Source organism: Schistocerca piceifrons, chromosome 5 (assembly GCF_021461385.2).
Source record: "Schistocerca piceifrons isolate TAMUIC-IGC-003096 chromosome 5, iqSchPice1.1, whole genome shotgun sequence".
Taxonomy (NCBI): Eukaryota; Metazoa; Arthropoda; class Insecta; order Orthoptera; family Acrididae; genus Schistocerca; species Schistocerca piceifrons.
Window position 1 is genome coordinate 504918816 of NC_060142.1, and position 18013 is coordinate 504936828.

Genomic DNA, 18013 nt, shown 5'->3' on the forward strand with positions numbered 1-18013 from the left:
CCTGTCTCACTCCCTTCCCAACCACTGCTTCCCTTTCATGTCCCTCGACTCTTATAACTGCCATCTGGTTTCTGTACAAATTGTAAATAGCCTTGCGCTCCCTGTATTTTACCCCTGCCCCCTTTAGAATTTGAAAGAGAGTATTCCAGTCAACATTGTCAAAAGCTTTCTCTAAGACTACAAATGCTAGAAACGTAGGTTTGCCTTTCCTTAATCTTTCTTCTAAGATAAGTCGTAAGGTCAGTATTGCCTCACGTGTTCCAGTGTTTCTACGGAATCCAAACTGATCTTCCCCGAGGTTGGCTTCTACTAGTTTTTCCATTCGTCTGTAAAGAATTCGTGTTAGTATTATGCAGCTGTGACTTATTAAGCTGATAGTTCGGTAATTTTCACATCTGTCAACACCTGCTTTCTTTGGGATTGGAATTATTATATTCTTCTTGAAGTCTGAGGGTATTTCGCCTGTTTCATGCATCTTGCTCACCAGATGGTAGAGTTTTGTCAGGACTGGCTCTCCCACGGCCGTCAGTAGTTCCAATGGAATATTGTCTACTCCGGGGGCCTTGTTTCGACTCAGGTCTTTCAGTGCTCTGTCAAACTCTTCACGCAGTATCGTATCTCCCATTTCATCTTCATCTACATCCTCTTCCATTTCCATAATATTGTCCTCAAGTACATTGCCCTTGTATAGACCCTCTATATACTCCTTCCACCTTTCTGCTTTCCCTTCTTTGCTTAGAACTGGGTTTCCATCTGAGCTCTTGATATTCATACAAGTCGTTCTCTTATCTCCAAAGGTCTCTTTAATTTTCCTGTAGGCGGTATCTATCTTACCCCTAGTGAGATAGGCCTCTACATCCTTACATTTGTCCTCTAGCCATCCCTGCTTAGCCATTTTGCACTTCCTGTCGATCTCATTTTTGAGACGTTTGTATTCCTTTTTGCCTGTTTCGCTTACTGCATTTTTATATTTTCTCCTTTCATCAATTAAATTCAATATTTCTTCTGTTGCCCAAGGATTTCTACTAGCCCTCGTCTTTTTACCTACTTGAGCCTCTGCTGCCTTCACTACTTCATCCCTCAAAGCTACCCATTCTTCTTCTACTGTATTTATTTCCCCCATTCCTGTCAATTGCTCCCTTATGCTCTCCCTGCATCTCTGTACAACCTCTGGTTCTTTTAGTTTATCCAGGTCCCATCTCCTTAAATTCCCACCTTTTTGCAGTTTCTTCAGTTTTAATCTACAGGTCATAACCAATAGATTGTGGTCAGAGTCCACATCTGCCCCTGGAAATGTCTTACAGTTTAAAACCTGGTTCCTAAATCTCTGTCTTACCATTATATAATCTATCTGATACCTTTTAGTATCTCCAGGGTTCTTCCATGTATACAACCTTCTTTCATGATTCTTAAACCAAGTGTTAGTTATGATTATGTTGTGCTCTGTGCAAAATTCTACCAGGCGGCTTCCTCTTTCATTTCTGTCCCCCAATCCATATTCACCTACTATGTTTCCTTCTCTCCCTTTTCCTTCACTCGAATTCCAGTCACCCATGACTATTAAATTTTCGTCTCCCTTCACTATCTGAATAATTTCTTTTATTTCATCATACATTTCTTCAATTTCTTCGTCATCTGCAGAGCTAGTTGGCATATAAACTTGTACTACTGTAGTAGGTGTGGGCTTCGTATCTATCTTGGCCACAATAATGCATTCACTATGCTGTTTATAGTAGCTTACCCGCATTCCTATTTTCCTATTCATTATTAAACCTACTCCTGCATTACCCCTATTTGATTTTGTGTTTATAACCCTGTAGTCACCTGACCAGAAGTCTTGTTCCTCCTGCCACCGAACTTCACTAATTCCCACTATATCTAACTTCAACCTATCCATTTCCCTTTCCATTTCCATTTCCAATATTCAAACATATGGAACACAGCATATAGAATTAGGCTTGGGACTGCATCATGCAATAACATGGAAATTCGTCATCACCAATTTAGCGGAATTAATCATTGGGGTGGACCTACTCATCCACTACCACCTACTGCTTGATGTCACCGACACCTGCCTGCTGGACAGTCACCAGGCTGTCAAGAGACCAGATATCGATGTCTCGACGTCATGTGGCCAACTGTGATGTCAAACTTGTCCAGGTGGCGGCAGGCGAGTTCACCAACTACTCGACCAGTTCCCAACACTTTTCAGGTCTCCTGGGGCCCCACAGCAGGTGTACCACAGTACTATTCATTTTACTAATACCAGTGCAGGTCCCTCCGTTTTGTGTAGGCCGAGGCGGTTGGCCCCAGACAGATATCCCATAGCAAAGACTGAGTTTGAAGCTATGCTAGCAGAAGGAATAAGACATTTGTCCACTGGTCAAGTCTGCTGCACCTGGTCCCCAAAAAGAAGGTGCATGGCAGCCATGCAGGAACTACTGTGCTTTGAATGCTAGGACTATACCAGATCATTAACCAGTGCCACACTTAAAAGATTACAACCAGCATTGAGTGGGAAATGAGTGTTCAGTGTCCTTGACTGTGCCAAAGCATTCACAGAGATCCCTGTGGCCAAGAAAGACATTCCCAAGAGGGTAATAACTACACCTTTTGGTTTATTTGTGAGCCTGTTTGTGACCTCTGGTCTCAGGCAATACGGCACAAACCTGGCAGAGATTCGTCGATTCTGTACTACGAGGACTGCCACTTTGTTTTGCCTACCTTGATGATGATCTCAGCTTCTCAAAAATGTCAGAATTACACCAGCAGCTTTGTACTCAGGTTTTCACACATCTCACTACTTACAACGTTGTCCTAAACATGTTGAAGTGTGTGTTTGGACAACCAAAGGTGACTTTCTTGGCACATAACATTTCATCAGAAGGCTCATGCCGACTACAAGAAAAAGTGTAGTGGGTTCCATTGCCGCCGTCCTACTAAGACACAACATGTGCCCCTGTATTCAACAAAAACTTGTACACTTTACTTCTTACACCACCCATTTTCTCTGCTCGTGGACTGGGTGTTGTGTTGTCCACATCATCATTTCATCATCACCAACATCCAAGTCACCCAGTGTGGTGTCACCCGAAGTAAGACTTGCAACCCGATGGCCGAACTTCCCTGGATGGGGCCTTCCAGCCAACAATGCTACATGATTATTTCATTTCATTTAACTATTCCTGCACGCTCCACCTCTGCATAAGTATTCATTGCATCTGATTTTAATGGGAATACCTTTAGCTGGACTTCAAATTCCCCTTGCATTTAGTGGCTGCTTACTACCTTCCATCCCCATGTCCATTATAAAAACTCTGCTGCTGATACTTTCCTTTCTTCTTCTTCCCCCCCCCCCCCCCCCCCCCATCCCGCCTTCCCTGCTATTGGTGACACTGCCTCTGTAAGTGCTGCGTCCATCCATACCAGTAACGCTAAATTTTTGCAGAAAATATGATATGTCTATCCCATATCCCTGATGATACATAAACTTCTTCACATTCCATCACTAACCTAATAGACTGCAGATCCTTTGGTGCATCTGGATGCACCCTTCTTGACACCTCTGACAATACCTCCTTCAGAAAAGAATCAAATCCCCTGTGCTCAGCGTCTTGCAACAAAGCTGCATTTGCATGTATATTAACTTTCCTCTTCCTGTCAGCAAAATCTTCCATAATTTTCCCATGTCTCTTCACAAATGCTCAGCCTCTCCAAAAATACCTCGCACTATTCTGTTTCTTTATCTTTGTAAAAGCCCTTTCTCCACCTAATCTAAGTTTGCTGCATTCTTTAATCCCTCTGTACACTTCATGTATTTTTTTGCTTCTCCCATTAGCCACAATTTTGCTACTCGCAACAACTGATGACCTATCTCCGCCAACGTCCTTTGGTCCTACAAGAATCACTGCACACCTTCAGATGATTTTCCAGAAGAAGGGAAATTAATCCTGTGGCAGGTGGATCCACCTCATACTGTGGTGCATGAAACAATGCTGACTGTTCATCCCTAGATGTCAACCACCCATGTAACTCATACTATCCACTGCCAGCTCTACTATCTTTTCTAACAATACCAATGATGCTTCTGGCTCTAACAAGCCTTGCATCTCCGACTCTGCCATTGCAACACTTTTACTCCTAATTAGATAAAATAAGTACAAAAAAAATCACAACTCCAAGAAGTAATCATGAACTACTCTTTACATCGTATCATGAATCACCTAGCTTCTCTACACTTCAATATGACCATACCAATGACGTGTATAAATGGGTTAGAGGCACTGACACTGTGTATGGTACAGTATGCCCAAACAGGTTGCATTGTGTAAACCCAACAGACACCAAGTTACCCTTAAACTGGTGCCCACAAGAAATACTAGCCTCGCAACGAACATGTCACATCACACTATTCGGCTTGTCCTCTATTCATTGCAATCACTCGCTCTGTGCAAGGCTCAAGGCAAACCAATATGTAATTGGTAAGGTACCCACTAAAAATGGTAACTTTGTCATGTGCTGTCGAGAGCTTGCATGCATTTAAATGTGCAGTCAAGAACTATTAAAAGTCATCTGAAATAGCTACTCACTCCCTGCTGGAGACAGCTGCTGGCACTTGTAAAACCTGCAGTGTCACATTCTGTGACGTACACACCACGGCTTATCTTTCTTGTGGGTCTTGCCTTAAGCTCAGATAAGTCAGTTGGCTCCTCCAGACAAAGCCTTCAAGTTATGATGACAGTCATGCCTTGTTCCATGTCTGTTAAGCCAGCCATAAAATAACAAAATTGTTCATCACGTACTGCACTGTGTTGACACAGAAGATCATGATCCCAATACTGTGCTGAGTGACAAAGCTACTGTTAATTCTGACACCAAATCATAGTGCCTCGAGTCAGTGACTTCCACTGGCAGTTCCATGTGGTGACCTCATCTGGCATAGCCCCTTCATACAACTAGAGCTTCGAGACTGAGAGTAATTTCATTGCAAAATGTCCAGTGCTTATAGCTGACAACAGCATGTTTGTTGTGTGCTGGCACTACTACTAGTCACATATCCTAAAACACCATTGTGGCTGCCAGTGTGGAAATCTTTCTTGCACTGTGCTGCATGAGTTTGTGCAGTAGCACTGAGCCTGCTGTTTCAGAAAGCTAACCTGCCTCACAACATTGCATCAATGTTGTTGAATTATTACAGTGACAACATTCCAGACTCGCCTGCTGGCAGTGCAGCTGGAATATACTCCTCAGATTCACACGATTATGCCAGTACATGATCAGTGCACTACAGTTGCAACAAATACACCACCTCCATTTCTCATCAGCCTTTCCTTTCAATGTACACTTAAATTTTCCCCAAAATCTTGCTGCTGTCAGTTTCAGGTTTACCTGCTATTATGTGAGCTTCGCCGCATTTTAGGAGCACTTCAAACCCTGGCATTTTATTGTAAATACTTTGGCAGTTAACCAGTGGGATTTTAATACTCTCTCATGTAGGGAGGCTATTTCTTCAGATCTTACACTGATACTTCCAGTTCTCCTGCAGTTACTGTAATCCAGACTGGGTGGAAAGTCACCTGATATAAAAAAGGGAGACCTGGTGTGCACCCCACACATGTTCAGCTACCTGGATAGCAGCATCTAATGTGCAGTGCACACCTGACTCATTTAGGTGGCCCTACAGTTGTCAACCGTGTGGTGCAAGTCTAGGAAAATCACAGCCTAGGTTGAATCAGACAATGGAAAATCCAGGACGGAATGTAACAATATTATGAGAAGGAAAGTTGCTACTCACCATATAGCAGAGATGCTGAGTCGCAGATAGGCACGATTACACATTTATAGCTTTCAGCTGTTAAGTCCATCATCAACAAAAAACACACACACACACACACACACACACACACACATGTACTCACACTCACACAAATGCAACTCACTCACACGACTGCAGTCTCAGGCAACTGAAACCAACCACACTGCGAGCAGCAGCACCAGTGCGTGATGGGAGTGGTGACTTGTGGGGATAAGGAGGAGGCTGAAGCAGGAAGGGGGAGGGATAGTATGCTGGGAATGGCAGACAGTGAAGTGCTGCAGGTTAGACTGAGGGCAGCAGTGGGGGGAGGGGGGGGGGGGGGGGGGCAGGCTGGTAGTAGCAGAAAAGGAGAGAAATAGAAAGACTGGGTGTGGTAGTGGAATGACAGCTGTGTAGTGCTGGAATGGGAACAGGGAAGGGGCTAACGAAGGTTGAGGCCAGAAGGGTTACTTGAACGTAGGATGTATTGCAGGGAAAGTTCCCACCTGCACAATTCAGAGAAGATGTTGTTGGTGGGAAGGATTCTTCCCTGTTGCCATTCCACCACTACACAGCCATCATTCCACCATCACACCTAGTCTTTTTATTTCTCTCCTTTTCTGCTACTTCCCCACCCCCTACCCCCACTTCTCTCCTGCCCTCAGTCTAACATGCAGCACTTCGCTGTCACCGAGCGAGGTGGCACAGTGGTTAGACACTGGACTCGCATTCGGGAGGACGACGGTTCAATCCCGCATCCGGCCATCCTGATTTAGGTTTTCCGTGATTTCCCTAAATCGCTCCAGGCAAATGCCAGGATGGTTCCTTTCAAAGGGCACGGCCGACTTCCTTCCCCGTCCTTTCCTAATCCAATGAGACCGATGACCTCGCTGTCTGGTCTCCTTCCCCAAACCAACCAACCAACCAACTTCGCTGTCTGCCAACCCCACCATACTATCCCTCCCCCTTCCCACTTCAGCCTTGTTCTTATGTGTACCCAGTCGCCACTCCCATAGTGCTGTTCGCAGTTTGGTTTCAGTTGCCTGAGACTGCAGTTGTGTGTGTGTGTGTGTGTGTGTGTGTGTGTGTGTGTGTGTGTGAGAGAGAGAGAGAGAGAGAGAGAGAGAGAGAGAGAGAGAGAGAGTGTTTGTGTGTGTGTGTGTGTGTGTGTGTGTGTCCAAGTATAACCTTAAAGCCAATATGTCAGGCATTGTTTTTCCAAATTTTGCACCACAACCTGCAATCACTTTCCCTGCCAGTGTTTCGATTACCTCTCGTTGCACCCTGAAATGAGGAATGTTATACCCACTGACCTTTCCACCCCTCCCACAGAGGTATTCCACTGCCACTGAACCTTTACAATATCCTTATCCATCCCTACTCCAACCTTGCTCCCAACCCCTTTCCACATGGCTCATATCCCTGCAACAGATCTGGATGTGAGACCTATCCCATACATCCTTCTACAAACCGCCTGCTCGAGTCCGGTAATAGGCATCTTCCACTTCATCAAAGGCAGGGCTACTTGTGAAAGTAGCCATGTGATCTACATACTAAGCTGCAACCACTGTGCTCCTTTCTATGTGGGCGTGACAACCAACAAGCTGTCTGTCCACTTGAATGGCTACCAACTAATTGTGGCCATGTGACAGCTGGACCATGAACATGCTACCCAACACAACATGCTTCATTTCAATGACTGCTTCAGAACTTGTGCCATCTGGACCCTTCCTACCAACTCCACATTTTCTGAAATGCACAAGTTGGAAGTAGTCATGTGATTTCCAAACTGAGCTGCAACCACTGTGCTGCGGACTGTGCGGACCTGGCAACCAATAAGCTGTCTGTCTGTGTGAATGTTCACCAAAAAATTGTGGCGATGAGACAGCTGGACCACCCAATTGCTAAACAAGCTGCCCAACACAATATGCGTCATTTTAGTGACTGCTTCACAGACTGCGTCATCTATATCCGTCCTACCAAGTCCAGATTTCCTTAAATGCACAGGTGGGGACACTCCTTGCAATATATCCTTCATTCCCTTAAACCCCCTAGCACAACTTTCACTAGTCTCTGTCCTTCACCTACCTGTCCTCTACCCAGCTTCCACTTCAGGATTTCAGAGCCTTCTATTCCATCAATGCACCCACTAATCTTTTCCTTCTCTACTTCTCCCCTCCCCTCTCCCCCCCCCCCCCTCCCCTCAAACCTCCTGACTGCACCTAGCAGCCCTATCCTCTTCCCACCATGTCCCTGCATGCGCCCACAAGCAGCCGTACACCCACAAGCAGCACTACACCTTCCCCTACCCTTACTCTCCTATCCTCTTCGCCTCCATGCCCCAGCCTCTTCCTTACCCCGACCACCTACAGATTGCTTTTCCCATCAGGCGTAGTTGCAGTAGACAGTTAAGCCTCAGCAGTCAGAGACAGTGGTTATGTACGTGTGAGTTGATCTTGGTGTGTGTGTGTGTGTGTGTGTGTGTGTGTGTGTGTGTGTGTGTGTGTGTGTTTTCTACTTTAGAAGAAGGCCTTTTGGCCGAAAGCTCAAATGCATAGCAGTCTTTTGGTTGTGCATGTCTGTGACTCAGTGTCTTGAGTAACAGTCTGTAATTTTCATAATATTGTCAACATCCTGCAATTGATTGCATCCAGTTCCCTCAGTGACTGCTGGAACAGCCTCTTCAACATAATGAATGATTCCTACAGGCATACACATTGAGTGCTCATGGTATTCACTCCCATTCCTTGCTGCCATTTCCCGTGCAGGTACCATTATTTTCCACAGATTTGAACTGGTAGACCCCCGACCTTCCATTTGCCTCATCTTGACAAGAGTCACAGGCTGCTCCCAACAGGTGAGTCTCACAGGCTCAGTTTCAGTGGAAACAGCACCTTGAATTAGTTAATTAGGATGATAAATGTGATATCCTGAGTCCTGTCCAGTTCCCATCTCCACTATACAGGGCACCTAGATCTACCATCAACACACTACTGACAGTCAAGGGGATGGTTATTGATAGATCCTGTACTTCCAGCAAAGGAGGCAGTGTCCACAGGAGAGGATAGTACTTGAGGTCTCTTCGGTATGTGTGGTATATGATTCTCGTTAGCACTCCCAACACATCCATTTGCAGCAATTTTCAATCACTTGATAGCAGTCAGGGCAATTTCCATCTGCTTACAAATAGTAACCAACTCATCCCATGCCTCAGAATAACATACTCAACGGAGCTACATTGTGGCTGTTGCAGTATTTTACAGAACAGTAAACTTGTTCAGTTTCTTTTAATTTATTCATCTTTTATGCTACAAATATTGCAATTAGCATTCTAGAGCTGAAATGATTAACAACCGTAATGGGGTATCTGTTACAACAGAAAAACGTTTTTGAGGTTATGGTCACTAGCAAATTCAACAATAGTGTCAGTTTACAACAAATGTATGCAATATACACTCCAGTTAAGAGAGAAATTAGGTAACATGATTTGTCACCTATTCACAGTAACTGCAAATCACAAGCGGCGGTTTAATGTGAAATAAGTTATAGACAAGATTGACAACTTATGAAAATTCTTAAAAATATATGTCTGCAAGCATCCACAAATTCTCAAAAATATACCTTTCTTCATGTAAATATGTTGTGAAATTAGGAAACAATTCTTTTTGAATAAAAATGGTGTTGCCTAAAATTTATAAAAATCTCAAATTAAATTTACAATTGTCGGTATAGAGTGAGTTCTTAGTGGCACTTTAAATGTTCGCTATTTGTTTATTTATTTATTTATTTATTACAATATGATACAGTACACATGAGTACTGACACAATAAATGAAAGATTATGTGAAAAAGACACAAACAGTAACATATTAGAAACTAGACTTTTGAATAGGGTGATTCTGGCACACATGATCTCACACATAGGAAAATTCAGAAGTCGCTTTTATATATAAATAAAAATGCAATTTGCATAGATTTTTTACATAGCTGAATTTGTGACACCTTCTACACTGACTTGCCAAAGATGGACACTGTAGTGTTAGTTTATACAGTCAAAATTGGGAAAATTGTGGAGCACCAATGATACATGTCTTTCATTTGGTGTAGTTAACAATGCTAAATTGCTAACTATTACAAAAAAAAAAAGATCAACATGCAACATGATGGTTTCATTTTAATTTTTCATACCTCTGGACACCAGGAAGGTTAATACATGTAGTTTCATCCCATTATTTATTTGTTTTGGTGACCAGTCGAACTGAAGCAGCTTCCTTGCTTCATCAATGAGACCCAGTATTTTTTCCTATCAGTGTAGTCCTCATTCTTTTCCAATGACGTATATAACCATCTTTGTCTTGATTTCTCTGTCACCTTATCCCTCAGTGTTCCCTTCAAACACATCCCTTATAATTTCTCCATCTCTTCACATTACATGCCCATACCTAGTTAACTGCTTTGGTTTAACTTGTGCTACAGTGTCCAGTGTTCCACTCGTTTCTGACATCTCTTTATTTGTTCTTGTTCTCTTGTTCCATCTTGTAAGTGATCAAAAATTTGTAATCAATAATCAGTAATCATTGACGATTCTTTTTTGTTGCATAAGAAGGGGTTTTGTAATATTAAGAACTAAACTGTTATAGTCAAGCTTGGCTGTTTCTGACATGATTGAATTTTGAACCCTTTATTGCTGTCCTTGTGTCATTACCAAGTACAATGGACACTGCAAGATTTGACCAGAAAGATCTGGAGCAGGTGTCAGAATTAATTAAATGGAAAGAGCATATGATTTAGTTAACAACATTTACAACAAGAAGAGCACCTCATGAAGTATAAAACTGAAACACTATGTCACAGTGGTAAAGCCAGAATGATTAAATGCATGCAAGTACTTGATACTAAATGACAAGCTGGATTGGGTAGGAGTGTTTGAAATATGGATCATTAGAAAAATAATGGATGCAACACAAACAAAGGAAAGTTGGAAAATGAGTAACAGTTTTTGACATTGCCACCAAATGAAAGAGGGCAGTCTAACAAAACATTTGCTTTTGATGCTTGTATTTTGGGCTTAAGTCTTCCTGCTGTATGGCGGATCCCCTTTGTGGTGACTGTGGACACCCACTCCATGAGGGCCCAGCTTACAAAAGAGGAAAGAAGATCTGAGAGTACAAGTCCCTGGGTCGCCTGTCTTACACTGAGGCTAACCAAAAATATGAGACACTTCATCCAGTGCCACTTTCTTCAACTTCTGCCTTTGTTACATCCTTTCGCCCTCCTACCTTTTCCTTTCCCCAGCCCTGTCCCCATCTCCCCTTCCCCTGCAGTTCCCATGACCTCCCATCCTGGAGCCACTTCCCCTCCCGGCTGAAGAAGTGCCCCCTTTCTTTGCCACCTGCTGGTGATAAGGCTCCCCTCCTGGGACCCCTCTCCCCAGCGTCTCTCAGGCTGAAAGCCTACTGCCACAGCTCAGCCACGAGACACACCAGCTGTGTGCCCCAAGGTCACCTGCTCTCTTTTGGTTCCGGATCTTCCAGAAGCCTGTACCCCTCTGTGCCCTGCTCTCCTCCACCTCCGAAAGAGGAGGAGGAGGAGGAGGAGAAGAAGAAGAAGAAGAAGTCAATGATAACCTGGATCACAGAAATAAAAAAAGAACCGGAAAGAGACAATATCAATGAATCAGGTACAACAGATGAAAACTCTCTTAGAACTAAGATACTCAATTCTCAAGGTACCCGAGGTGGGGGGGGGCTACAAAAAATGTAACACCATAAACAGAAGAGAGAATAGACAAGCTGGGGAGAAGATGAAGCAGTGTTGAAAAAAGTGAAAAACGATTAAAGTAGAGAAACTGAAGTTGTTATGTGACCCCCAGTTGGTCAGTGTAAAGATAGATAAGGTCATAATTCATGTTTAATTTCACATGTAATAAGACTGTAAATATGTACTTCATTTTATTTCAGACCCAGTTATTCCAATGTATTTTTATGTACCAGAAGGGTACATTGAATTGGAGAAACAAGAACCTGGTACACATGCCCGCCAGCCAAGTGCCGAAGGCAGTGGGGGTAGTAATGGTATATACCTTTGGAATCAAGCAATGTTTGTGATAGCGCAGTTATTGACAGCTGGACTGCTACAGCGCAGTTATTGACAGCTGGACTGCTACACATTAATGAACTTGATCCTATTAGACGATACTTACCTTCATTCAACAGGCCACGCAAAGCTGGAAGATACTCAGCCTTTCAGGTGAGGATGTTACTTTCTTGCAGTATAATCTTTATGAATGCTGGATGTTTTTTAAGTGTTTGCTTAAATCAGATAACTTGTGGTTGCTTAAATTTGAAAAATAACTTAACGCAGTGTGAGGAGAGACCACTGAAAACGTCTTGTAATCTTTTTCATCATGCTGCACATCATCTTACCACTTACATGTGGGTCACTTGTTTTGGCTTTTTGCTATATACTCCCCAGTTTTTATGGGGCAGGCGGGGGGGGGGGGGGAGGGGGGGGTGGTCAGAGTTGATGATGGAAAATCGTTTTTTTATGTTACACGTCAAAATATCAACTAAAAACAAACCTTTTTTCATTTATGTAGTATGAGGTCCAAAGTTAATAATGTTCGAGTTATTAACATTTTGGAGTTTTCGTGCTGTACTTAGGGGTACCTGTCTTTCTATGCATCTAGTAGAGTGAAGTCAGTGGGTCAAGGAATTAGACTATCAAAACACTGGTCCATGTTCAATTCTTGATGATGAGAATTTCTTTGAAGTAAAATGTCTGAATGAGCAATTAACAATCAAATAGCTGTACATAATATATTGATAGTTATTTTCATTGTGATACATAGCGTGCTATTATAGTACTTTTGTGGGTGATGTTGCTCACCCGACCTATGCCATGAAAGTAATACCACCAAAATGTACCTCTCTTTGTCATCTGTAGTGTGATGTTTACTTTTCCGACAGGTAAAAAATGTCATTCCACAACTTCAAAATCTTGTGACACCACAGCAGAACAAATAACTACAAGATAGGGTGGATGCTATCAAAATTCATGCATTCAGCGATAATCAGTTGTCCACACCTGTCTTTCAAGATATGCTTTTATATGCTTGGTACACATTCAAATTGGTATTGGATAGATTTGTTTTTAACATTTCCATGTCCAGTGTAACAGAAAACATTTCAGAGCTGTGGAATTTCATGGGTGTGTTGTGCATGGTGCAAAAAAATTTGTGTTTTGCCAGTTTCTATGGCCAGTTTCACCCACTTACTTTGAGAATGCTCATGAATAGATGACTGTTTAGGATTATGCAATAATGTACTTCAGGTGTACTTTTGTACTATGTTTCACAATGAAAATAACTGTCAAAAATTATTCATACTTATTGGATTATTAACCATACCTCCTCATGTTTTATTTCAAAAAATCAAAGAAAAGTATTCTGACTATCAGAATGTTGTCAGAAACACTGAAAAAATATGAAATGAAAAAAAAGAAATAAAAAAAAAGAAAAAGCAATGACCAAGAATCAAACACGGACCAGCTGTTTGGTAGTCTAATGCCTTGACCGCTTAGCCACCAACCTCGCTCTGCTAGACGACTTGAATCACAGGTACCCAAGCTGCTGCATGAAAACACAAAAATGTTAATAACTCAAATATTATTAAGTTTGGACCCCATATAATATTAATAACATACGTTTGTTTTTAGACGATCGTTCAATCCTTCAAAATATGATTTTCATCATCTACGTTGACCTCAAATGTTTAAAAAACAAGGGAGTGTATAGAAAAGAGCTGAAACACGTGTGTCTTTATTTTCTATGTAGATCATCCTGTGGGTCTTGTGACCCACATGACTGACCCCCCCTTAGTACTAGGTTTGGATTTGCTTAGTTTTGCAGAACTGAAATTTCTGTTTGTGTGAATTAAAGAGAAAGGAAATAGAAAAGAGAACAATTTGGAAAGGTGGGCTTTCATATTCTTCATATAGACGAGATAAGTTGCATAGCACAGATTAATGGAACACATTGTAAATAAATATGAATGATATAAATCGCAGAGCTAGGTGGAAGATGGTTTCTGCAGAGTAGAGAAGAGCAAAGACAAACTAGTGTTGGAAAGGAACTAAGAGAGGAGAAAATAGAAAGTAAATTTATAAGGAAAGCAATTTCTAAAAGGAGTCAGATTAAAAGTAAACATGGATAAAAATAAGAAATAAATAACGTGAAGAAGAAAGAAACTGCAAGAGGAATGGATAGAGTGGGAAGTGGGAATCAACAACTAAGTAGAGGAAGCATGGGTTATAAAAACAGTTAAGATAGGAGAGAGATACACTCGTATTGACAGAGAAAATATTAACATATGTTTGTGTGCATAGTAGCAGTGCCCATTCATGTATAGAGTATCAGTTTCTCTTGTTCTGCTTTCCAAAATTCTGAAAGGCGGGTTAACATGGCCTGAGTTGAGAGAAAGCACTAATTTCACTGCTGTTAAGTTAAATAGCTTGTTATGGAACAGAACTGGGCCAAAAATTTATTTCTATGTCACCTTAATAAGTGCTGCATGGACTATCTTAGATATGGTCACTTCTTGGATACTACAAATGTTTACTCCCCCTCCTTCCCTGAATTCCACACCCTCCTCCCTCTCCTGCTCTCCATAAAGGAACATCATTATGATTTCAGCACTCAGCATCTCATCATTGAAAAAGGTGATGGAGTTTTTGAATGCTTTCCATAATTTTGTTAGAAGAATGGTCACTGTGTATCACATATTGTGCAGTTTCAGTCAGCTGAAACCAAATGGCAGAGAAGCAGCTGTTTGCTAATATTCAAACATTTAAATCTTAACTGCCGCTCAGAATAGACCACATGCTGAGATCACAATTCTTGGTCACAAGTGTTAGCTCCTGAACTATTGCACATTCTCAGACCATTCTGGACAAGTGTTCTGTAAGTATGCAGCAGTCCTCGGGGATGTGTAGAATGTTTATTGTAATTATCTTTATAATGTGACGTATATTGATAGAAATAAGAATCAATACTATTAATGCATAAAGACTTTCTAGTCAAAGTGTATATCCTCATTGGAAACAAGATCATAAATGTATAACTACCATTACCTTTCATTCTGAAACATATGTGCTGTCATTAACAAGAGCTTGATATTAATATAATAGAGGGAAACATTCCACGTGGGAAAAATATATCTAAAAACACAGATGAGGTGACTTACCGAACGAAAGCGCTGGCAGGTCGATAGACACACAAACAAACACAAACATACACACAAAATTCAAGCTTTCGCAACAAACTGTTGCCTCATCAGGAAAGAGGGAAGGAGAGGGAAAGACGAAAGGAAGTGGGTTTTAAGGGTGAGGGTAAGGAGTCATTCCAATCCTGGGAGTGGAAAGACTTACCTTAGGGGGGAAAAAGGATAGGTATACACTCGCGCACACACACACATATCCATCCACACATACAGACACAAGCAGACATATTTAAATATGTCTGCTTGTGTCTGTATGTGTGGATGGATATGTGTGTGTGTGTGTGCGAGTGTATACCTATCCTTTTTTCCCCCTAAGGTAAGTCTTTCCACTCCCGGGATTGGAATGACTCCTTACCCTCACCCTTAAAACCCACTTCCTTTCGTCTTTCCCTCTTTCCTGATGAGGCAACAGTTTGTTGCGAAAGCTTGAATTTTGTGTGGATGTTTGTGTTTGTTTGTGTGTCTATCGACCTGCCAGCGCTTCCATTCGGTAAGTCACCTCATCTTTGTTTTTATATATAAAAAGATCTTGATATTAAGTTGTAGCTGAACTGTACTGTAAACATGATTCCCCCCCCCCCCCCCCCTTAGTTGTAACCTGCTGCTTATTCCTTTTAGAAAAGTGCAATATTTATTCATTATTGAACACTCATTATGTTATTAAAGGTAAAACTATAACATGTTTCCACATGTCTTGATGAATTATTAAATGTTCTTTTTTTCCATTTTAGGCAAAACCAACTATTGTAAGTACATCAAACTTTGTACACAGTAGATTGTTGCTGCAGAATGTGTGCTTCTGTGGCTTGTTTCTTTTCTCTGCTTTTGAAATTTCTTTTTCATCTTTCACTGACTTTAATGTCCACTTCCTTGTGTTTGGAAAAAATTTTAGATGATTTTCGGAAAAAAGATTGTAAGATGAGCATCAGTAAACAAAAAAACAGTCGTATTGTGTTGCATTGTACTTTACATTACTGTATTGATCTCTCTTTCATCATTTTTTGGTACTAGATACTGAAGTCTACTCAGTTTAAGTCAGATCATTTTGGGGGAATTAGATTAGGAAATAAGACACTGAAAGTATTAGAGATGATTTGCTGTAGGAGTAGCTAAATAACTGAAGTAATGTGGAGTTTCAGTAGCAAGGAAAGCTCTGCTGAAAATGAGACATAAGTTCACATTGAATATATATTTAAGAGTTAGGAAACATTTTTCTGAAAGTGTTTGTCTGCTGTATTGTCTTAAATGGAAGTGAAATGTGGACATGTAAAGACAAGAAGAGAATGTGGGATAAAAGTTGTAGAGGGAGACTAAGGGTTTAATATAACAAGAATGTCCAAAAGAATGTAGGCTGCAGCAGTTACACAGAGTTTAAGAGGCGTGGTTTGGTAGACTGTTGTGGTATGCAGCATCAAATTAATCTTCTAAGTGAAGACGAAACACTAAATTTTTTAATGATGTTACTACCATATTTTGTGCAGATTAGAAAGTTTATATTATTCCTGCCTGGTGCTTATCAGTTAATCACTCTTTTATCACTGTTTATTCTTGGTGCTGACAAAAAGGATTCTATCTATGTTCCCAGTAATACTTTGAGATACAATTAAATCAGAAAGTAATTAAAATTTAATTTCTTTCATTTCTACTAAATGAGTTTGTATTAGATTTTGTTCACTGAATTTTGCCATGACAAATATATTTAAGCGAATCACTATAAATAATGGACTTTGTAATAACTTTAAGACTAAGCGAAGATAAAAAACTGTATAGCACAGAGAAACAGAGGCAAAGAGATGGCAGATCTGAGACTTATACTGACATTAATATCCAAGGGTAAATTTTAAATGTAAGTAAATCACTATAAAAATGTACTTTTTGATCATTTTAAGACTAAGGAGACGTAGCAAATGGAATATCACAGAGGAACAGAGACAAAGAGACAGTGTGTCTGAGACTTATAGTGACATTGATATGCAAGGGAAAATTTTAAATTTGGGATCTTATGTTGTATGAACTTCATGGGTGTCCATGTTGAAACCATAAAGTCTTTGTGTATATTATTCTTCTGGCTGGTTATGCTTGGGTTCTTCGCAGTTGTAACCTAAAGTTTCTATATGCAAACTGCTTTTATAGTACCCACCCTTAAGTGGTCTGGCTATTGTGATTCTATGGAGTATAATATTCAATAGATTGCAAACACAACATTGTTTGTTATATGCATCAGAAACTAAAAAGTTATGTTTCTAACACAAGAATTAAAACTCTGTGCCCAGACTCCACAGTACAGGATTATGAAAATTTATAACAAATTACAAGGGAAAAACTTCCACAATGTGGAACTAGATATGTGGAACGAGAATTATATGCCACCTTCGTGGATGTGTGTGTTATATAATTATTAAATCCTAATAGAGCTATCTTTGGCTTTTGCACTGTGTATGTGGCTCAGTTATATTACTTACACATATGAGTTTTGTGTACCTTTAATAAAATCAATAATTTATGTTAGTGTAGGCAACTTGCCTACAACAAATAATTGCATAGCTGTCCGGTATAATGAGTTAACAAAAAAAATATTTATTCGTGAAAACTCACAATGAGAAGAAACTAAAAAAAAAACAACAGAGAAGTAACAAAAACTATGAGATTCTATAGTCTTACGGCAAAGATAAAAAACAACACATGACCAAAAAATAACTCTCACGCACTTTTGATATCACTTTGCACCAGACATGAAAAATATCACTGCCACACAGCCCCCCCCCCCCCCCCCCTTAAAGTGCGGAGCCCCAGGTATATCTTGATACTTGAATTTTATTCAGTGTCCAGCTCTGGTGTGCGTCGGGTGTCTCGGGGGCGGTGACGTTGTTATTTGTGGTGGCGATTCACCTGTCTCGGCCGATGTACTGAGCGGTGTTTCGGTATGCTCTGCATCCATCATG

The 18013-nt window shown here is 41.0% G+C and overlaps 1 protein-coding gene across 1 annotated transcript in view; it reads left to right on the forward strand.

Annotated features, from left to right (window-relative positions):
• Positions 1 to 18013, forward strand: part of LOC124797849 (probable phosphorylase b kinase regulatory subunit beta) — a 195084-nt gene that overhangs the window by 68807 nt on the left and 108264 nt on the right. Inside the window, 3 exon segments of the mRNA XM_047260909.1 lie at positions 11754 to 11902; positions 11905 to 12042; positions 15803 to 15817. Coding sequence (XP_047116865.1) covers positions 11754 to 11902; positions 11905 to 12042; positions 15803 to 15817 — 302 coding nt within the window.